We start from the raw sequence: 22696 nt of genomic DNA, 5'->3' as shown, positions 1-22696 counted from the left end.
GAAAAAAAAATTCAGAATATTAAATTTGAGGTTTTCCTTGATATTAGGACATTATCTCAAACTCCTAGATGCCTCTCAGGCAGACAATTCGACTGCTTGGACTTTTTATCTTATTATTTCCACCAAAACACTGAGAAACTGTCATTATTTCATCTTTCCCATTAAAAAGAGCAGGTGTATAAAGGAATACAATTACAATTCTTAATAAATCAGCACCTACAGACGTATTTAATGCTCTGTAAGACTGCTTCATCTACAGATAAAACCTGAAGTACCTACAGCTAGCAAGTTTCTTTTTTTTAATCAGCTTCAGAGAAAGAGAAATCAGCTTGACACAAAAATCAAAGCAGTGTTTTAATATGCACAAAGTCTATCTTCATTCGTTCGAAGCCCAATCCAGTTCCTGCAGAAAAGAAGTGGGTGGTTTTTGCTACCAACTTAAATGGAAGTAGGATCAGTCACAAAAGGAGGAAGATCTACAGCTGTTACGTTAGGTGCTGCAATACTTGCCTGGACAATGGAAGTATTCCCTAGGACCTGCTCGCAGATACCTGTCTAGCAGTACAAACTGCTAATCCTCCTCCTATCTCTACCACCACCACTAGTTCATTATGTTAAATCAGATTCCAAAGATACCATCTTAATATATAAAAATGTATGCATTTTAACTTCAAGCAGAAAGGGCTACTTTCAATTTACCCTGCTTAATCAACTGCTTAATTTCTACAGCAATATAAGTACAAGCAGCAGCAACTTTTAAGAAAACACAATTCATTTCTACAGTTCGTTTTACCATGTGAAAGCTTCCCGTGCACTTAGAAACTGAGGTGCCTCTGTCAATTTTGTACCCTGTGAGAAGCCCGTAAGACACAGGCATCTTCATTTGTGCAGGTGAATCCCTAAAAAAATCAGAATAAAAAGGTAGGAAGTGTCATTTCAACTCACACAAATAGAAACTGTTTACTTCACTTGAGAGACACAAGCATAAAACTGATGTTAGGGGGCGGCCAAGCCCTCTACCACCATTGTTTGAGCAATAGCATATTCTGCGGTGGCCAAATCCAGCACCCACTGAGGCAGCGAGAGCCATCCTGCTGACTTCACCGGGCACTAGCTGAAAAAGCCTGGACTTTCCTGATCCCAAGAGTTTTGGACTTGTCTGAACACAGACTGCCACACGCAACAGCACCGACGTGCTGCGCTGAAGTTCGGGTAAAGGGGCCGACAGCCCCCCCAGATGGAGATGAAATAGGCAGATTTGCTTTATTTTACACCAGCAGCTGATCCATAGCTGTAAATCAGCCACCAAGGGTCCCAGGGGACAGCACACGAACCCCTCCATTGATTTTCAACAAAAGTGGCCCTGGGTTTTCCAGCTGTACTTCACAAAATGCAAGAAATGACAGCAGGTAACTGCACTCCTATTTTCATGCTTAAGAAGAACTTATCTTTCCAGATCCTGACACATTGACACAAGTAAAGCAGCAAACGCTCTAAATGAAAGCAGCATCACAAAAGGATTTTTTTTAAGCGTTCCCCCACTCTGAAGGAAATCCCAATAAACATTGTTTTCCACCATCGCTTGCAAAAGATGAACCACCCTGCTCACAAAACCCCCCAAAAGGCCTGTTTCTCTGTGCTGGCAGTGCTCCCAAGGAAGACCCAAGTGCACTATTGCTCAGGGAAAAGACACGCTAATCCCCTGCCCTGCTGCCGCCCTAACACCAACCCCTGGAAAGGTCCAGCCAGCGGGGCCAGGCGGGTCCTGCCCAGCCATATGTCAGCTTTGCTCCAGCGGAGTGAAAGTCTCCCCCAGGCCCTTTTAGCTCGCTTGGCACTACAGCACACACTTTTAGGGGTACCCTGAAGTCCCCGCTCTTGCTGGGAAAAGGGAGCGAGGCTGTAGCCTCCCAGCTCAAGGGGCTCCCCGGCGCACAGGCTAACTTACCGGGGTAAAGCCGGTTTCTTCGAGTCGGATGTAGCACGGTTCTTGAGAGCACAACCTCCCGCACTATCGGGGCCGGCAGAGCAGCCCCGATAAAAAGTATATTCCAACTACACGCACGCACCTGCTTCGGCCCGGGATCTCCGTGCATCGGCGAGGGAGGGGGGGGAGGTATTTTAAGAGCAACTCCACCGCTTTCCCTCCTCTGCTCATCTCAGCACGATCCTCCCCGGAGGAGAGGGGGAGGACACCCGCCCCAAGCTCCTCTGCCCGGGCACGAATTTAAAGGTAGAGATAAAACCAGCCCCGATGACTCGCAAAGCCGGGGCGGCAGGGGGAGGGCGGTGTGTGTCGCGGACCCCCGCTCCCCCGAGCCGCTGCCGCGCAGCCCCCCAGCCCCACTCACCACATGCAGCTCCACCTGAGAACTAAACGCATGGAGGGCGGGGGGGAGGTCGCAAACTCTCGCCCTAGAGCCGCTCCATATGTCGCTCCCTCGCCGCTCCGGGGAGGGGCCGGGGGAGATGCGGAGGAGGAGGAGGACGAAGAGGAGGAGGAGGAGGCAGGCGCAGGCGGCGTGAGGATTTAAGCCTCCGCTCTGCCCCGGCGGCTGCGATCACGCAGCATTATACAATGGAGGAGGAGGAGGAGAGGGAGGAGGCACCAGCCCCGGCTCCCAGCACTTGCCGCCAGCACTGACGACAGGGGCGGCTCCGACGAGCTCCTCGCCCTCCGGCCCGCGTCAAAGCTCCGCCTCGGCCCTGGCCTTCCTCCCCCCCCGCCGCTCCTCCTCCTCCTCCCCCCCAGCTCCGCGGCCGCCGGCGCGGCTCCCCGCGCTGCCCACGCGTGCCTCTGCCCCGGGCGGGCGGCGCAGCCCCCGCAGCGCGGTCGCCGCCGCCGCCGGGGGTTCCCCGGGGAGCGCCGGGCCCCGCGCCGGGCCGCGGGTCGGGACAAAGGCGGGTGCCAACGCGCCCCGACCGCAAATATGACAAGTATCCCTGCTATCCGGCGGCGAGGACCCGGCCGGGGGACGGGGCTCGGCTGCCCCCGGCCAGCCCGGCTCCCCCGCCGGGCTGGCCCCCAGGTCAACCCGGCCCCCGCCCCGGTCAGCCCAAGCATTGCGGTGAGGGGCTGGAGAAAACCCGGAGCGCTGCCGGCCGCCCCCCGCCCCCGCCCCGGGAGCTCACCTGGGAGCCGAGGGAGGCGGCAGCCCCCCTCCGTGGGATCCTCGCTGCTAATTTGGGCTTTGCAGATACCACCGAAGCACAAAAATGAGGCCAAACGGAGATGTTGGAGTACCCGAAGACTTGGGGGAAGGGGCGGGAGGGGGGGGGGGGGGTGGTGGGGGAAGAGCTCGGCCCCAGGCTCTTATCTGGAAAGGAGACGATTATTTTGAGTTACCTCAAGGATTGTGTTTGGAAAGGGGCTGTAATGCCAGCCGGCGCTGGAAAAGCGATTCAAACACCTTATAGTTTTGGCTGCAGCCCCAGCGGCATCTCAGATCATTCCGGCCTTTCATGTTCCACTAAACCGGTTGTACTTCGGGACAATAAAGCTTTAAGACCTAACATAAAGGCGATTATTAGTCATTAATATCACGACTCATTTAGGTATTATGCTCAAAATGGTCTGTAATGATTTGTGATCAATCAAGCTGATGGTCTTGTTAGAAATTAAATTCCATTTTCAGCTAGAAAACCAAAAAGGAAAAGAAGGATACTTTCAGAGGGAAGATTTCTTTAACCTGGAAATTGTATCTGTCAAAAATCCACAAAGGAAAAAAAAAAAAAAAAAAAGAAACCATTAAAATAGTGACTGTGCCAAAACAGAAGGAGATTAAGCGATGATTTTATGGATTCTTAAAATTATAATTGAAAAGACCTCATCTAATTGAGGTTTAAACACTAAGACTGGTATTTCAAATAAATACTCTGCTGAAGTCACTAAAATGGGAGGAAAGGGCATCAGCTCTAAAAACTGCCTTTTACCTTCGCCAGTTCCGGAGGCCTCGGCACCCCTTTCTCCTCCCACCCGTGCTATCAGCCATTCCTTTGAGGACATCCAAATTCTCTCATCCTCTGTCTGCAGTACAGAGGTAGCCCTGAACCAGATCTGCGAAACAATTCACGAACCGTTTACTGAATTTTGATGAGCAACTTGTGATTTGCTCAGGAGCTAGCAAAAAATTAAAACCAGAATTTCCCATGGCTGGATATTTTCCAGCAGCCAGGCTCTGAAATTTGGTCCTTCTACTCGGGAAAACAAGCCTCTCCTTGAAATTACAAGTGTCTTAGTAAAAAAAAAAAAATCATTAAATAAAAGGAAAAGCTTCATTTTCTTTACAGCATGAGTGGGGTGGTACCTGTCTGGTGGCCTTCAGACTACTCACAAGCCAGCCAGAATATTGGTACATTTTTCAACTGGATTTTTTTTTTTTTTTTTTTTTTGCATGCCAGATCCACCAAATTTCAGGGCCACATTCTCTGCCCTCCTTTACACCGGATTTGTAACACAGCAGGATGTGGCCTTGCGTAATTACGCTGTGGATGCATCCAGCCGAGCAGTGCCTGCCTTCTGGAGCTCAAAGTCCGCAGCAGGTTTACAGTCCCTGTGTCTGGGTGTGTGCACGCTATCGCCGGCACCATAGGCATAACCACAAACATTTGCTAAATAAGCAGCTGGGCTCCAGTCCCATATCCACAGTCCCGATCTTGCCGTGTTATACTCGGCAGTAAAAGGCCTGAGCCTGTATTCTGAGTTTTGAACGCTTCTGACTTTGTTAGGTTGCTCCAATTTTACACTAGCGTAAGAGAAAACTCACCGCCCCTTCTGTTTCCTACTGTAACTCCCCTGGGCTTTTCTTGGCAGGAGTTTATAGTCACACTGTAACTCTGATTGTTCCTCCGAACACAACTAGTACAACCTGCATCCACACTCAGAAGCACTCTCAACTGAGCACAGGTCACAATACGAATTGATACGAGTAGAGCTCCTTCCTACGCTTTGCACACAACAGAAGGCTCCATCGTGGCGGGACGAGGTTAGGCTACACAAGGCGAATAATCCTACTGCCGACCACTTCTCACATTGCATCGCGCCTGATTTAACAAGGCCTTTCTGGCCAAGAAACTCCGCTCTGCAGCTCCAGAGCAATCTGACCAGAAGGTGTCTGCAACGCCCGAACGCAGTTTGCCCGAACATGTTGGTAAGCGCGGAGAAACAGCCTGCAACTGAGCCACGAAACGCTGTACAAGGAAGGGTGTCGGCACAAGCTTCCAGAGCCTGCAGGAGCGGGGGGAAAAGTCTGCATGTCTGCGAAGAGGAGCAACCCAAAACGCATCCCATTTTGGAATGGTGCATGCAAGGGCTTCCCGAGGAGCAGTAGTGCAAATTGTGCAGCCGTAGCCTTGACGCAGGCCCTAGAACTGCTACACGTGAAGATGACACATTAAAAGAGAAGGAATCGAACTGCATTTTTCTACAGAGGTACTGACCTGACGTGGGCCACAGGCATAGTCTAAGCGCAGCCTTGTCTTTGAGCAAGGATGGTCAAAGCTTGCCTGATGGAGGCCAGGTCTCCTGTAGATCATTCAAAAACCCTCCTGTGTTAAAGAGAAATAAATGAACAAACAGAAATCAAAGATTGGAAAGATTGGGAGGGGGGAAACAGACCCCGGTTTTCATAGGGCAATTCATGAGAAATACTACGGACTGGCAGGTGATCTCTGCCTGTCAACACGTGTGCTAATTAGGAAAGACCAGCAACGTTTGGTGTGCTGGAATGTAGGTATCCCTCAAGTTTTTCAAATAAAGAGGCAGTGAACTGCTTCCTATGTTTCTAATTGCATCCTTGGCCTTTTCCTTTCTAATTGCAGTACACACTAATACTGTGAGATTTCATCAGGTAATTGTACAACACATCTTCATTTTCTCCCTGGATCTTTTTGCTTCAGCGCATGCAGGAGCTGACAGGCAAATACCTAATACAGCCCCCAGAACAGAGAACATTTTGCAAATAAAGACCTCGCCAGCACCAGTAACTCGGGAAAAGCAAAACAAAGGTCCTGCCTATGGCCAAGGATGCGCGTTCCGCTAGAGCAGCGCTCCCCACCGAGCAATGTGGGCCTCATGGGTAAGAAGCAAACAGCTGCAAGCAAAGGTGTGATTAAACACCACTAAGACCTCATGCTGTCTCCATTCAGGCCAGCTCAGGGTCACTACTGACCTGGAGCAGGGCCCTTCTCATGCAAAGCTCAGCCACAAATAAAAGCAAGCCCCTCAAAAAAAACTGGGGTGCTGCATTATGCAGTCTGCACCTGTACATTAGCAGGGAGGGAGCTGCACCTATGAGCTGGGCTGCTTTCCTTGAGATTTCAATTGGTTTTTTCCTTTTTTTTTTTTGCTGGTGCAACTCTTCCACTGTAACGAGGCTGCCACACACATCCCAAGGCACAGAGGAACCTGTTAAAACTGAAGGAAGGGATGCTCCCCCCCCTTCTCCCTCCAATTTTAGCTCTTTTTTTTTTTCCTTCATTTTCTGCTTTAGTTCATGTTTTTCTCCTTTAATGTTTTTGTGGCAGTAGGAGAAACACCATTCCCTAGAATGCATAATATGCTTAATTATCATTCTCCCTTAGTTCTCCAGGAAAAAAAAAAAAACCTACAGGAGAAATCAGTTTAATTAATGAGTATGACCAAATGCAGCCTTAGTTCTAATGCAGTATCATATATTATATGTCCAGCTGGGCAGCTGATCTTACTTGGGTAAAATGAACAGAGATGCAAAAAAACACAGAGCTCATGAATCAATATTCCGAGTGCAACTAACCCCTTTTGTATAGTTATTCTAAGCCTTCCTACAGATTTCGATGCCAATGTCTGTTCCCAAATACTGCTTTTGGCTTCAGTAACGCAGGATCGGGCCCATACAGTACAGTCTAGTAATAGAAAGCTGTTGCTTGGCAGTACCAAGGGTTGTGCCACATGGTAAATTCATTAAGTAATTTAAGAAAAAAAAAACCCTTAACTCCAAGATAGCCCTCAAATAGTCACACCCGGTAAAAATCCCCGGGTGCATGTCAAGGACAAGAGTGGCAAGGTTTCGTCTGAAAGTCAGGCTTGGTGATTTAGATGCTTTTCAAAAAGGCTACCCTTCCTATATTAAATTATTAAGGAAATATTATGGAACAGGATTATCAGGAAAGAAAAAAAAATGCAGTGTGCATTAGCTGGCTTAGTCAGAGGAGGTTTTGCTGCATTCCTCATGCACGGAGATGACTCCCTCCCTCTGCAATTCCCTGTGCACTCCCAGTCCTCTGGAGACTGCTGGTGTGCATCATCCTGGCTCCAGCTGAAACACTCTGTCCTCTGACAGAGGTTCGGGCTGCCTACCATTACTGCGTATCTTCTCACATCTTTTTGCCTTTTCATAAACATCTATGTTCTCTTCCCAAATCCCGTTCAGGCTGTATCACCTGCAAGATGGGCTTCATTTTTGACCCAGGCCAGACTGTTCACACTGACACCGTCTGTATGGCACACGGGCTCCTAAAACAGTCTCCCCTTTCCACTCTTGCTTCTTGAGACACAGAGGACTGTACTTTGCACCAAGCTGAGTTTTAAACAATTTTAGGCTGCTTTTGTTTCCCTTTCAGTGCTCACTGTGCAGTCTCTATCAAAAGCACAAGTCATTCTTTTCTGGAACACTTAGTTACTTTTTTGAAGAGAGGCTACCCTAATGCCCTGATATTAATCTCATACTGGGGTCAGTGGATTAAGAGAAAAAAAAAACCTGCAGATAAAACCAAAGCCTCTGTTATACAACTGAGGAGGGAATACTTTTAATAAAGAAAAAAACACCAAAACAGTGGGGAAAAATACAGAGAGATGGCCAGTCTTCAGGCCTAAGTAACCACTGGTGTAAACAGATGTCACTGCAATCAAGCCAGAAGACATCGGCCACCCACTAGTCTTGAGCACAAACCCAACATGAGCCTGAAAATCTTAACAACATGGGGCTGTCAAACATGCGAGCCGCACACACACTTGAGTACAAAGGTCGTCACTATCTCTTTTACACTGATGGACTACCTGCTCCTGGTTCGCCAGGGGAGAGCAGCTCAACTGATCTGGCTTACCGCATGCACTGCACATATAACAACCCTTTTCTGAAGCAAAGCTACTCCAACAGAGCTCTACGTGGAGCCATATTATTTCTGGAGCGCAGATGCCCCCCATACTCTTCTTAAGCACTCCTGAAACCTGGAAGAGGACTGGCTGCATAGGCAAGTTGGAATATGTTTAGCACTGCTCAACCCTGCTGAGATGTCAAAGGCTTGGTAGACCAAACGGGGCCACCAGTGAGGTGACTAGAGGCTTCTAGAAGTGGATGTTCGTACCGAGATTTGTCACATGAAAGCTTTGTACAACAGGAGCAATGTGTTTGAGGCTAGGAGGGCAAAACCAAAATGGTGTCGTGGCTACGGTGTTGATGTAGGGTGTTATATAGCATTGCAATGTGTTATAGAGCACTTAAAACCATGCCACTGGAGTTTAATGTGTTCGTGCTCAGATGTATTACCAGGGAAAAAAACTATTTCAATCCTTATTTACATGAAAACATGAGTTAATACATTGACATCCAAAATAAACGCACCCACCTCTAGCTGCTTCTGCTGGCTGGAATACAACCTGTAGAATATATTAAAGCTCTTACCCTGTTTTGGGTGCTTGGGCATTTTGTTTAAAACTAGTTTCTGCAGCTTCTTAGAGCCACTAGATTCAAGCAATGCTTACCAAGTAAGATAAAGGCATTTTCAAGGTAATTCAAATTTGCAATGATAAATCCTTCTCCTGACTGTCCCGTGCAAAATTCTTTGCAGATGATGTTTGTCTGTACTTCTTTTCATACAGACAGAGGTTTCTGAGGCTCTAATTTTAAATAAACAGTAAGTGACCTACACAACTTCTTTAAAAAAAAAAAAACAAAAAAACAAAAAAACCCAAACCTCAATAAAACAGAAGTTGAATCTGCAGGGCCAAATTTAGAAAAGGGGAAAAAAAAAGGAGCTGGCAACAACCCTAGCACAAGAACATCAAATGTAGCATAAACTCCCACTGCCATTCTGTTCCACTACAAATAAATGAAGATCATACAGAACTGAACTCATTGAGTCAATGCAGCAAATGCACAAGTCCTTCCGTTTTAACTCTTCACAAAATGTGCAACTTCTTAGATTATGTGCAAAGAAGAGATTAAAAAAAAAGTGAATGAGTACCTCAGATGCTTTTACTGACTATGCCTGCGGTAATGATTCATTTTGCCTCTCTACAGTCCCCCGTGCTAGCACAGTTAAGAGTCAGCAAAAGCTCGTACTGTGTATGCAGGTAAACAGACTGTGGGTGAAGTATGTATTTCTACACTCTACCTAAAACCACCCCTGTAACGGTCAGAAATACATTTTAGCTCTCTGAAGAAAAAGGGAACTGCACAAATGAATTTAGCTTCTCCTCTAACCTTTTTTTACGCTCTCTCACTTTAAACGAAGCTGTTCATTTATAGTGACCATTAGCCAAAGGATAAAAGAGGTTTACGCCTAATTAGTATTCCCAAGCAAAGATGAAACACTAAATCACTGCAAACCCACCCAAGTAGGTAGGATCTACCACCAGGATGAAGAAAAAAAGCTGAGAATCCACCATTTATCATCAGGGTCCATCCTTCCCTTCCTTTCACATCTCTTATGCTCTCTTTCTTCCTTCCACAGTGGCTTTGGGGGTCTAGAATAGGGGAGCTTTGCCCCTTGAAACATGGCAGGGGGTCTAGAATAGGGGAGAGGCAGCTCTCCTGTTTGGTCACCCCCATCTCACACAGATGTGTCAGAATTTGCAGGGGTGGAGGGGGAAGAGAGATAAGAGATATGTTAGGGGCAGGATGGCACAGAGCTAGGGAAGCAGATGCCACATGTGGCGTACTGCTCCCCAAAGCCAGCAGTGGCTTTCTGAGACAGCCATAAGCACCTCTCTCAAACAGTAATAATGCTCCATTTTTTAATTTTAGCCTGGATGGGGGAGCAAAGCGGAAACATGATGAGAGTACAGAGGGGAACGAGCCAAGGGAAAGGAGCAGACCCAAGAAACAAGGAGGAAGAGCTGCATGCCCATCGATGGTGCTGCTACCGAGTCTGGGGCATTCTCTGGTTTTGTCTCTGGACAGCAGCAGGAGAAGAAAATACCATAAGGAATATTACTAAAGCCCTTCCCGCTGCTTCTCCCAACCACAGACTTTCCCAGCACACAGGGATGGGTAGAAGGCTCCCAAACCCCCCTCTCTCTTTCACAGAGAGATCCAGTTTCCTGCAGAGATTCATCTTTACAAACCAGCTTTTATCAGTTTTATTTGTAGAAGGAAAGATGTGACTGGCTGTCTTGAGCCATCACTCTTGCTCCACAGCCTGCCCGCAAGAGCGGCCAGCAGCCAGGTACTTCACAGAAAGGCATCAGCCTGTTTGCAATAGCTGGGCAGAAACAGGCACCCTCTTCGAGAAGCTCACAGCCAGGGGCCGGCCCAGTCAAGGAGGGATGATTGTCCATTTGCTATACCTCATGCCCCAGGGTATTTTCTAATCGTCCACATCCAGGCAACATTCCTAGTGTGATTCCTGCTAAGCAAAAAAGTCATAATAAACCCTGGTTACTTTGCTTGCTTACCTACACCTATAGTCTAGTAGTGTTAACTGTCAAGTTAATTTTTTTTTTTCCTTACCCAACTTAATCTTCTGCTAACTTTACTTAACTCTTAACTAGATGTTCTGCTCCTGCCATTAGAGCAAAAGAAGTTGTTAAGCAGATGTCAAAGTGCTGATAAGCTGACTCCACACACATATACAAATACTATTCCCATGCAGGTCAGCAGACAGAAACCTCTTTTCACTGGCAGTGCTCTTCAAAGGAAACTTTCTCATCTGAGCAGCTGGGAAAGTGCAAGTGCCCACTCCTGCTGTAGTTGTAGGGTTCATAGAAAGAGCTGCCCCCCACTAACACCGGTGTGTTACTCGTACCAGTGAGAAGGGAGGCCTGGCATTTGATGGGTTTGTTTTGGTTTTAAAACAAGAACAACCTAAAACAAACCACCTCTGTTAAAGAAACATCGTCTTCCATGAGACGTTCAGGTGAAAGACCTCAGACTCCCAACATATTTTTGCTAGCTGTCACAGCTGATGTGGGCAAAATCATGAGGAGGAAATGCATTTGTTGTTTTGAACTTCTTTTCTTTCATTTAGGAAAGATTCCCCTTAAATAAATGGAAGCAGGGAGATATTGAAATAAGCCTTAGCAAGTTTTAATCACACTTTTTCTTCTTGCGAGCGAGCCGTCATTCAGTAGCTAGGTGGTTCTAAATAAAGAACTCTAGTCAACAACAGGAAATAACTCCCACAGAAAAAAAAAGGGCAGAATACAAACTCTCAGCAACTCTCGTACATAGCTCACAACGGCCTTTTGTTCCATGCACATTAAGTCTAAAATCTTTACTTTTCAGAACATGTTCTCGCTCTAAGCAATTAAAACTTTTTTTCTTGTCGCAAGTACGGATCCCTTCCTTGCCTTTCTCCCAAAACAGTCACATCTAAGAGTCGGAAAATCACAAGCTATTCCCATTTCATTTAATAAGTAAGGACATTGTAGGAACACCACATGATGACCAGGATTTTCAAAAGTTACTGATGGTGGTTTTTTCTTTTTTTTTCCTTTTCTTTTTTTTTTTGGCAGGGGGGAGGTGCACTGTTGTGTCCTCAGCTGCGAACAGTTTACATCCTTCTTAACGTTCAGAAACCACTTCATGTTCAGAAAGTACAGAGCACCTGGTCTGTGGGGAAAGGGATAAAGGAGAAACCACACATCTCTAGCCACTTTTTAAAAAAATCAGGCTAGTGTCTAGAATTATCAGCTTTTAAATTATAGAAGATGTCACGGGCCAATGCCTGCAAACATTACCAGCAGAGACTACCTGTCTTCTCCTGCACACAGTCTTCCCAAATTCAGCAGAACAGCCTGGCACCGGGATCTGACCCGGCCCTAAGACAAGCGCCACACACGGGAAGCACTGGCTGTGCTTTGCAGAGGAAACATTTTCAACCATGACCCCAGGATTTCTGGAGTTTTGACAGTTCAGATTAACCTGCCTTGGGTTGACAGGCTACTCCTGCCTTCACTGTGCAGGTTAGGCAGATAGGACAACAGCATCCCCACTGATCCCACTCCTCAATTCTCTTCCTCCTCCCAGCCTGTGGTTCATCCCCTCGGTAGGAAAACAGCAATAGTCCCTGGCTATGGGAGAGAGCTGACCTGTTAGCGAAGATGGTTGGAGCTGAATGTGTTCAGCCTCTTCAGGCAGGAGAGTACAAGAAGATGCACCTTGTTCTGCTCAAGACAAGGTGCTTTGACATGCCCTAGGAGGAAATCTTATCTATTCTGGATTCAGGCAGAAGGGTGAGTAGGATAAAAGCCTTTGGGAGATACTGGAAAGAGGCCTGGGGACAAAAGCAGCACAGACCAACCTGGAACAGAACATAAAACTCCAATTAACAAGAAACTTAGCCATACCAGCACTTGATGGATGAGAAACCAAGGGAATATAAACAGGAGGAGAGGAGAAAAAAGAACACAAAACACAACACAAGAGTTTGTTCTGGTTAAACTTCAGGCTGTGAAATAGCATCTCAAGCTGCTTTCACAGGAGCTTGTCTAGCCTATAGTGCCCACAATACCTACTCAAACAGTTCTGTGTTCTTGTAACAGGGCTTTCAGGAAAACCAGCATTAACAATCTGTTGGTTTTGTTGGGGTTTTTTGTTTTGTTTTGTTTTGTTTTTATTTTATTCCTTAAAATTGTCACTTGAGGTCTGGTGCTGTCAACAACCAAGCTCTTCTATTAGGTGTCATTTGGGAACATACCTCAGTCCTACCATAGCTTCCACTTTATGTTGAGCAAAGATGATCCCAGGTTTCAAGAAAGGAGATAAATTCCCCTTTTCACCCTCAAAGAAACTTAATCTGCAATCCCTCTTAGAGAGGTAAGATTGCACCTTCAGTGGAGAAGTACAACTCCAAAACATACCTATGGTGTATTGCAGACTTGGGCCAAACTCTCTCATCTCCATTAGGACGCAGCAGACACACCTGAGTTTATAAGAAACAGGAGAAGACTATTTCCATACAAAACTGGAACTATCAGAACAGAAGACAGAAGCATCTGGCAATCTGATCAACAGTCCACAAACGGGTCCCTTCGCTTTGCTGGAGAAGTAACAGGGTTAGGGCTGAGGGGCTGGGGGGGAAGGGAGCAAATTGCTGTACTGAGCACAATGTACAAAAATGCACAACCAAAACACCTGAAAGAATACACTGTTTGACTCTACCTGGCTTCGAAAAAGTGTGGTTTTGGTGTGCCAGGGGGAATTTTTAAGATGGCTACTGCTTGTTAGCTGCCATGGATAGGTCTCTGCTGGAGGTGGGAGAACTTCTTTAGGAACGTTACTATCATTTGTGCCAAGTATCTTCTGGAGTACAAACATGTATACAGCAGAGTTTAGTGGTCAGCTGATTCCAGCATCTCTCCATCAAATCACCTGATGTGGCTCTGTCACATTACAACCTAACTGTAAAACCAATTTCCATTTTAGAAATAAGGCCTGTTTGAATTATACAGCTGCAAGAATCAAGGTGACAGATCCAGACTGGATTTTTGTAGCTGGAATATGTGAACTAGCTCAGTGTGCACGTGTGTGTACCTGTGTGTTTGTGTGAACGTGCACCATCAAAAGTTTACAGGAAGAGCAAATCAAATTTGCTTCCTAATGCAAAATGAACACACAGACTGAAGCAAGTCCACATCCAAATCTAGCCCAGAATAAGTCTTGGTGGTTGTGTTATAAAGTCCTCAAAAGTGGGTTCAAACCTGAACTTGCAATTATAGCCTTTTCTGGTTTAGAAAGCAGATGTCACTGCGAAGAGGTCCAGACTCCTCTTGAACTTTCAGAAAGGAAGAAAAATCGACACAGCAAAGTATCCTAGAGCAGCTGTCCCACCATTTCCCAGCTCTCACCCATTAGGTTAAATACTACAACGATTTCAATGGGAACAGAACACTTTAAAAGATGCAGTCTGTCTTTTTCTCTCTCACTGAATGATATTTCTGCCCACATGCACTGACACATACAGTGTCTAACAAGGCTGTGATTCATTTTCAGTTCTAGTCATGCTCACAAGTGATGTAGCACACTCGCTGTGCCTTCAGGATCTGCGTAATTTAGCTTCATTTTCTCTGCCCCCACCCTGCATTAAGTGAAGTTCCAACAAAGCCAAGTCATCTCCCACCAACTCACCCTCCCACCAGCTTGGGGGATGTGTACAGCAGGAGTCTGAATAATAATAATAATAATAATAATAAAATTAAATTAATTTTTTTAAAAATGAGATAGAAGGGGATGAGAGCTTGAGAGATACCGTGACTTGTTAGAAAGCTTTCTAACATCTACAGGGAGTGAATAATAATAATAATACTACTGGGATGTATACTACCAGATCACTGAAGAAGCTGTATCAATCCTGAATCATCTCCCCTAACATGTTAAAAGCAGCAATGTGTCTTGGATCTTTAATAACATGCATGTTCGTGGTAAAAAATGATTGACATTAAATCCGAGTCGCTGATTTACAAAGGCAAACACCTCCTCAGCCTCTCTCACAGTAACCTCGTAGTGACCATTCACTTGTCCTCTGTCCTGTTGCAGTGACTTTGACCAAGCATAAATGTCAGCAAACGCTGTTAGCACGTCCCAGCTGCAAACCTCTCGCATCCAGTGGCTCCCATCCATCATGAATTACACACAGTGGTTTTGTGATACAAATTACAAGCTGCTTCTGAGCTAAACTCCATGTATTTGAGGCATGAGGCCAAGCTCAAACAAAGTGAAAGACAGGTGTTTTATTTGATAAATCTCGTTATCTCGCTGGCATTCAAAATTCATCTCAGACACAGAAATGCATCACAAAGTAGTTCTCTAGTTACTTGGAAGAGCCAAGATGCTTTAACATGTAAGTTAAAAGGTGTTTACACCCCCATCACACTAACTTTTCTAGCTCTCCCCACCTTCAACCTGGAACTATGGTTTGATGGAACAGAAATCTTGACTTTCAAAAGAAAAAACAAGTCAACTGTGTTTCTTCAGCAAACGTCCCCAGACGAAAGTGAGTCACTGCAGACTCCTTCAAGCAGATCTTAGTGATCTGCATGACTTCCTTAATCCCTAACCAATGACACAGGGAAAGAAGAATTAGCGCCAAAAGCTAGAAGGTACTTCAACGTTACAGATACAATACGGAGAGGGTCGCTGTCACCTCAGAGCTACAGAAACTAAGAGGACACATACAGTCTTTCGCCCTTTACATGAAACGTGTGCAAGGCCCTGCACCACATAAGACATACACCCTCCCCCCCAGCTAAGCAGCCTCTCCTGTTGCTGACCCCCACTGACGACCAACATGGGCAAGCCAGAGCAGAGATTAAATTCCCTACTTGCTGCAGGGGCCCATCTCCTCCTCTTCCTCACTCACTAAACGCTCACCCAGTTTGGCCACGCAGCTCACCAGCCCAGTTACCAGCATGTCCCCACTTCAGGCACACTTAACCATCCTGCAAAGGCAGAGCCCAAGAGGATACCAGAGTTTTGGGCTACCCCAGGCTTGTCCAAGCCTAATGGTTGGGGGAGGTGGAGTTCCTCTTTTCTACCAGGACAAGCCTGGGCTGATCAGGAGCTCAAGAAATACATTGAAATTTCCTCACGGTCATTTGTTCCTGATCCCTTCTCCTCCTCAGCAGCTCAGCTCTGCCAAAGAAATGGAGGAGCGGCCACAGCCAGGAAAGGGTTGATATACATTTTGGATGTATACCACACATGACTGGGAAAGAAAATGATCATCCCACAAGGCTGATATCATGAAGGGCTCTAGGAGCTCTGAAATGTTCAGAGGAGGATAGTTCTTGGGGCTTGATACTTGTTGGGAGTAACAGGTCAGGCCAAGAAAGCAGCGGACTGTCATTTCAGCAGACGGGCTGCTGCCTCATTTTACAAATTGGAGAAATGAAGCATGGGGAAACTACAGGATGGCTTATTGTGGAAATGAAAGTCAAGCCCGTGTGTTTTGATTTCCAGAGCACTAAACAGAAGTCCAGCCTTCCTCATCCACGAAGTCACAGTGTAAATATCCTCAGGGCAGGGCTTGCACCTCTCATTTGCTTTACGTCTGTGGCTTCCAATCTTTCCTGGTTTGCAGATCCCTCGGTGCTTTCCAATAGGGCTGTGCATTTAAACCTGCTGACAAGAGGCTTGCTTTCCCTGGCTTTCCTGCACATCTTACACGTAGCCTGTGGATCCTTGTGAGACAAAAACCACGGTCTGTTCTCCCTTGCTGCGGATTCCCATGTGTCCATCTCTTCCTCCTGTGTCCCTCTCTTACCCCTGATCCCTACACACTGCAAGAATCAGCAGCAGGCATTTTCAAAGTAGCCGTAACTCAGCCTAGTTGCCCTAATTCAAGACAAAAGCAGAGAGCTTCCCTGTTATTTCAGCATTTCCCATCTCAAGGTATGGGAGCTGTTGATCTCCCACACGAAAATGCATTATGCTGTCAGCCCAGCCTAAGGGCTGTTATTTAATTTACTTGAGGAGGTAAGTGAAAGCCCCTTCATGCAAATGCTTACAATGTGATCTGGAAAACAGCAGGCGTAATTAGATAAAATGGCAGCAAAGCCCACCAGGGAAATAATGTTAATTCATGAGGATTTTCCTCTTCACCTCCCTCTCAGCAAGATCTGAAGCCAAGGAGGGGGAAAAAAAAAAAGAAAAAAAATCAGAATGGACCTCAGTGATCTATCTCTGGTGAAGTAGAAAAACAGGACAGCAACCAGTGGGGTCATCTAAAAGATGCCTCAGCATGGCACCTCTGGCAAGATTGGCAGCCCATGCTCCTATGGGATAAAGCACTGAAAGCAAAAATTGCTTTGTCACTGTCATAAGTTATTCTGAGTAGAGACATAATGAGCCAATATCCCTAAACTTCACACTGTCTCCTGACCAAGGCCTAACCAGGCGATGGAGAAGAGTTGTCACGTAACATCATCAATACAACCCCCTACCCCCAGTAATAATAATAAAACCAGAGCTCTTTTGCAAGTCTTGAGAGCAGATCTGGCATTTCCAACCCACTCACAAATTCTTCCCCTCAAAAACATCCAGGAAAGGGGTTTTGACCAAACCGTGTCACAGCATCATCAGTAAAGGAGAGCGCTAGGGCACCGCACGGGGCACTGACACGAACAGCAGCGATGCTCTCGCAGCTGCCTCGGGAAGCTGTAGCTCTGTGTTTCAGTTTCTGCTGGCTTCTTCTTCCCACCTAGAAGCCGGCCAGGAAAGTTACTTCCTGATTGCTGACCTGCCACTACCAAAATGGATTCCAATTAGCCAACTCACTCATGGCTATTAGGGAAGAGAGACATTTTTTGTTGTTGAGTAATTACTCCTCATGAAATTGCTTACATCCCTAGTTGATTAGGTCACAACATGCTGTGAACAAACTGATGTAACAGAGATATCTTTAACCTGCTAAATTAAGGCGTACTTTCTCGATATAGAAAGCTTAATTGAAGCCATGCATGGGGTACTTACCAAAGGCATCTAGACACAGAATTTTAACATTCACAAACAAACAACGGTTGCGACTGAAAGACAACCCATACACATCCAACTTGCACATGACTTGGGAAAAAAAAAGCTGGTTTGTTTGCTCACTGTGAGGATAGTAAATGACTCAAAGTGAATAGAGTAGTTTGACATCAGGAGTTAAATATGTAATGGCAATATTCAGGTGGCACACATGGAAGAAAAGAGATTTTGTTTGTTTGTTTCCCTATAATCTTTTCCCCAACTGACAGAGTGAAAACCTCTTCTTCTAGCCAGGGATTCACTTGTTAAAGCAATCAGAAATACACAAAGTTTATACAAAGCCCAAATAACCAGGTAGCAAGTGTGCTACAGCGAGGCTTCCCAAAACACAGCCCACGAAGCCCTCCAGAAGAATCTTTAACCACAGTCAGCCCATGTTGCATTGCAAATAAGTTTAGATTACATTTTCTCTCCCTTCACAAAATCCCACCCTTTAGTGTCCCCTCCACAAATAAACCTTCAGCTGCCTGGAGAACAGCAGCCCCACTACCATTTCTATCAAGTCATCCATCATAGTACACTGGTTTACTCAAAACCAAACCCAATTCCCCAAGCCTGTAAATACCGATGAATTCCTGATCTTGGGACTTGCCCATCCATTGAAAAAGGAAGCCGTTCGCTTCACGGATTGCGGCCCTAACCTTTCAAACAGTTACGCCTGTGCTTAGCAGGAGCACACGAGCACTTCAGTCCAATGTAAGCATTTGTCGAAGCGAGACCAATATTTCCTGTTGCAGTTAAAAACACATTATACAGTTAGGATGGAAAAATATGACTGCGACACAAAATCAACCCTTCTCTTCCCATTTCAGGGTGGGGGGGTGGGGAAAGCACTCGCAATGTAAATGTATGTGACAAGGGCCTGCACAGAGTGAGTGCCATGAACAGCTTTACGCCGTGTTGGCTTTCTAAGTCGGGAAACCGACTGGGTGTCATTTAATCTCCTAGATTAAAATCACTTAGCGAATATTGTATTGTTTCACTGTTCTTGCTGTCATTTCAGCATTCAGGGCCTCGCCGGAGCTCTGCTGCTGGCTAACTCGCCGCTAATGAAACCTCGCACAGGAGCAGCTGCCGGAATCTGTGTCAAACTGCATCTGGCACCCATCTATCTTCCAGCCATCTAAATTCACCTCTGAAATCATACAAAAGCAGCCGCAGAGCTCCCTGCAGCCACTCCAACACACCAGTCTTTGTCTCATCAAGCCTGTTAAGCAATTTAAAGCAATTTATTTTTTTAATTCGCCTTGTATTTTACAGCAGCAGCTTTTTTTCAAAAGAAGAGAAGAAGTTAAGAAAAAAAATTGGGAGCGGGGGGGAGAAGGGGAAAAAAGTGCCCTTTTTTTTTTTTTTAAAGCCTGTCAAGCTCTCAGTAGACTATCATTAAACCAGTTTTGGCTGAAACTGTATGTTTAGGGGTTTTCCAATGGAGACACTCTGGTGCCTGCAACACTCAGACAAGGGAGGGGAGGCTGCTATACAATTGTGGAATTGTTGTCATGGCTATTAAATATGCTGTAGCACAAATACCCAACAGGGCTGAAGGTCTGCAGTGTATTGGCTCTGGAGAGGTATCAACAATACCGGTATTAACTAGCAGATAACTGAGTTATACAAACACTGAATAAAAGATTAAGTCAAAAGTTGTAAAAGGTTTATTAACTTCACTCCAATCCCTTCCCCCCTTCCTCCCCCTCGCCCCCCACTTGGGGCTTAAAGTACCCTGTAAATTCAAAATATTTGACATTTACTGTAGCGTTAATTTGACCGACTCTCCTCTAATGTTTGGGGTAAAACTGCCTCTTCTCTCTTTGCATTTTCTGCAGAGGACAGGAGTTTTGCTCCACCATCTTGTTAGGCTTACGAGCGGCAGTTTAAGAGAGTGGCACAGTAAAGCCATGACTTGCTGACTAAAACAGGTTAATGAAAAACAGGCTAGTGATTGAAATTGAAACTTCTCATTTCTCTCAAGAAAAGGGTGTATTGTCAAGATAACGTAGAGCCTAGCATGTCTATTAAGCAACTTTCAGAGAAGTGCTGCTCAAAACAGCAGCACCACAAGCTCCACAGTGTGAGAGGAGGGGACTCAGTCCCCAGTGCAGACACAGCCTCAGCGCCCGGCCAGGCCATGCTGGGAGAGACACCATCCTCTCTGCGCCAAAACCCAGCCAGCTGCTGGGAAGAAGAATTAAAGAACATGGTGTGCGAAGGGCATGGGATGTGCTGGGCTCACCTCCCAGGGTGAAGTTGTCCGTCCAGCCAAGCAGGTCACAAGCCAGGTCTCTGTGACATCCAGCAGTACAGCATGAAGGACTCTAGGTGAGCGTGCCAGGCCTACCGTAAGGGCACTGGTGGGCAAATTCAGGAGGCGTTTCCTAGACTGAACGCTGCTAACTGCAGAAGGAGCAGGAGAAACAGGATCTGTCAACCCATCTAATTAGGGTGCATGTTCCCCATGCAGACTCATACACATCTCTCCAGGCTATAGGGCCCTCATTTCTTGCCTCAACCCAAAACAGACTGAACGTATTTTGCATTTCTATGACAATTTGTTCTCAGCACTTCTCAGGAAGGAGAAGCACAACCTACGTGTCCTAAGAAAATGTTTGCACGCTTGCAGATACCTCCGTATCCGCTGCTAATTGCGGTGCATCCATCCATCCCCTTTGCAGCTCACCTGTAGCAGCAACGGGCCCTGTTACTCCGTGCTAACTCCATTTGAAAAGGACTGAAAGCCTGCTTCTCTCCTGTGAGCTTCCCAAAATAACCATGTAGACAAGAAATCGTGTTCTTGCGCAAAGGCTACAAGTCCAGCTGCTGGCGTTGCTGCTCTTCTACCCACTAAGTAAAAAGAAGATTTGTTTATGCCCTGCATAGGGCATTACAAGGATGCCTAAAATGAAATCAGCAGTGCTGAGAGGCAGAGTAAATATCCTGAGCGGCCCCCTCCAGCCCCCAGTTGAGCTCTGCAGTACGACTGATGACAGCCCCAGTACCGTGGCCACTAGGAAAAGCAAAATAGATCAACAACTCATTTTTTACAGGCCAATGGGTCGACCTCCGGGCCGCACTGGAACAAGTCAGCATAAAGGTGACAAAGCTCTGTATACCATTATAAATCATCCAAACCAGCCAGCAGAAAATCTGTGCGCTGATGGAGTTAGCTTATACCTTTTTCTTTTTTTTTTCCCCTTTGTAAACAGAGTTCTCCCCCCCATCATCTCTGAACACCCATATGGCAGCTATCACAAGGGGCGTTCTCACATCCCGCTCTCTGAGAAAGCCAGTCCTGATGACTGAGCGCTCGCACAGCGCGCGCTGCGTCTTGCCAGACATCACACCAACAGATGACGCAAGCGATGCCTGTTGTGGTGGTGTGTGACGTATTTCTAGGCTACAGAAGTTTGGTTTGGGAGGAATGTACAATGTCTACTAACAGAGGGGGGAGGAGAAGCGAATCATTGTAAGAAAGTCAGGAATTAATCCTAAATCCTAGGTATTGGCTCTGTTTTTTCAGAGGGAAGTAAGAGGCCAAAATGAAGGCACAGTGTCACAGCCTCGGGACCTCGCCATCAATCTGGAGTGGAAGTAAAGAGGAGAAAGCATCCTCCCTGTTGGAAGTAGAAACTTTTGCTGCTTACAGGACTAATGTCCCCAATAGCTGATTTCCTTAACAGCACATGGCATCACGAAGGAGAAATACTTTAAAGATAGATAGGAAATTCCTTCCTCGCCTGCCTTCCAATCTGCTTCCCCACCTGCCCATAAATATATGGTACCTGCCCAGCACCCCTACCAGGTGTCTCAGGTTTTATGCATATATAAGCTGTCCTGTAACTGGGCCAAATGTATTCTCTGTTCATTTACCAGGTGGAGTGTTTCTTCAGTCATTCCTCTCTCACATGATATATGCAACCAAATGAGCTCCGTAGCAACAGGGTAGATTTTTCACAGCTAACTCTCCCTCTTGCAGGATTTTCTTTGGCATTGGCTGAAGCATCGTTGGTTTTCTTGTCACTGGATGATTTTGCCGTACTTTAGAGCAGCTCCTCTGACCCATAAGGATGCCAGCACTGTCCTGCACATACAAACAGTATTTCAAAATTTACACCATTGCCCTCAAGTCGCAACCCAGAGGGCATCCCACAGAGGTGGTGAAGAAAAGGAAAGCAAAAGATGTTGATTTGCACCAGGCATAGCACTCACAGAATCACAGAATCAACCAGGTTGGAAGAGACCTCAGAGATCATCGAGTCCAACCGTTGCCCTGACACCACCCTGTCAACTAGATCATGGCACTAAGTGCCATGTCCAGTCTTTTCTTAAACACATCCAGAGATGGTGACTCCACCACCTCCCTGGGCAGCCCATTCCAATGTCTAATAACCCTTTCTGAAAAGAAATTCTTCCTAATGTTCAACCTGAACCTCCCCTGGCAAACCTTGAGGCTGTGTCCTCTTGCCCTATCGCTAGTTGCCCGGGAGAAGAGGCCAACTCCCACTTCACTACAACCTCCCTTCAGGTAGTTGTAGACTCCTTTAATTAAAGGAGACTGTTGGTTGGTCTGCATGTACTTTCTTGAAATCTTTGGGGCCTTCTAACCCTCCCAACCTGCCAATCTCTTCAGCCATAGGGAAGTCTCTGCAGATCCCTGTACATAAGCTGCCCTGGCACTTCAGTCTGCACACACAACCCCTACAGGACTGTGGCTGGTTTGTACTATGTGGCATGTGCACACTGCCTATCCAGAAAAAAATAATACAACAAACAAAAAACCCCTCTCTAAAATATTGATTATGGAAATCTCCCCAGTTCTGATTTCCAGGAACTCCTGGAAAAGCAGGCAAGCCTTTGTGCCTACATCCCTTACAATATCCACCAAGGAGGTGGTGGAGTCACCATCTCTGGATGTGTTTAAGAAAAGACTGGACATGGCACTTAGTGCCATGGTCTAGTTGACATGGTGGTGG

At 46.2% G+C, this 22696-nt stretch overlaps 2 protein-coding genes across 4 annotated transcripts in view; one reads left to right on the top strand and one right to left on the bottom strand.

Annotated features, from left to right (window-relative positions):
* SERTAD2 (SERTA domain containing 2) overlaps positions 1-22696 on the bottom strand; it is an 83857-nt gene that overhangs the window by 18024 nt on the left and 43137 nt on the right. Inside the window, exon 2 of one of the 3 annotated variants that reach the window (XM_068408486.1) lies at positions 5440-5547. The exons of 1 other annotated variant lie outside the window; for it this stretch is intronic. In XM_068408486.1, the coding sequence (XP_068264587.1) occupies positions 5440-5459 (20 nt within the window). In that variant the 5' untranslated portion in view covers positions 5460-5547. Of the gene's footprint in view, positions 1-2351; positions 2612-5439; positions 5548-22696 lie in introns of those variants that run through there. One more of the 3 variants, XM_068408505.1, reaches the window with a different exon arrangement.
* Positions 3022-22696, top strand: part of CEP68 (centrosomal protein 68) — a 179604-nt gene continuing 159929 nt past the window's right edge. The window contains exon 1 of the mRNA XM_068408444.1: positions 3022-3029. The gene's annotated coding sequence lies outside the window, so the exon portion shown is untranslated. The remainder of the gene's footprint in view (positions 3030-22696) is intronic.

This window comes from Nyctibius grandis, chromosome 1 (assembly GCF_013368605.1).
Source record: "Nyctibius grandis isolate bNycGra1 chromosome 1, bNycGra1.pri, whole genome shotgun sequence".
Classification (NCBI taxonomy): Eukaryota; Metazoa; Chordata; class Aves; order Nyctibiiformes; family Nyctibiidae; genus Nyctibius; species Nyctibius grandis.
The sequence above is the reverse complement of the archived record's forward strand: the minus strand, read 5'-3'. Positions and strand labels throughout refer to the sequence as shown.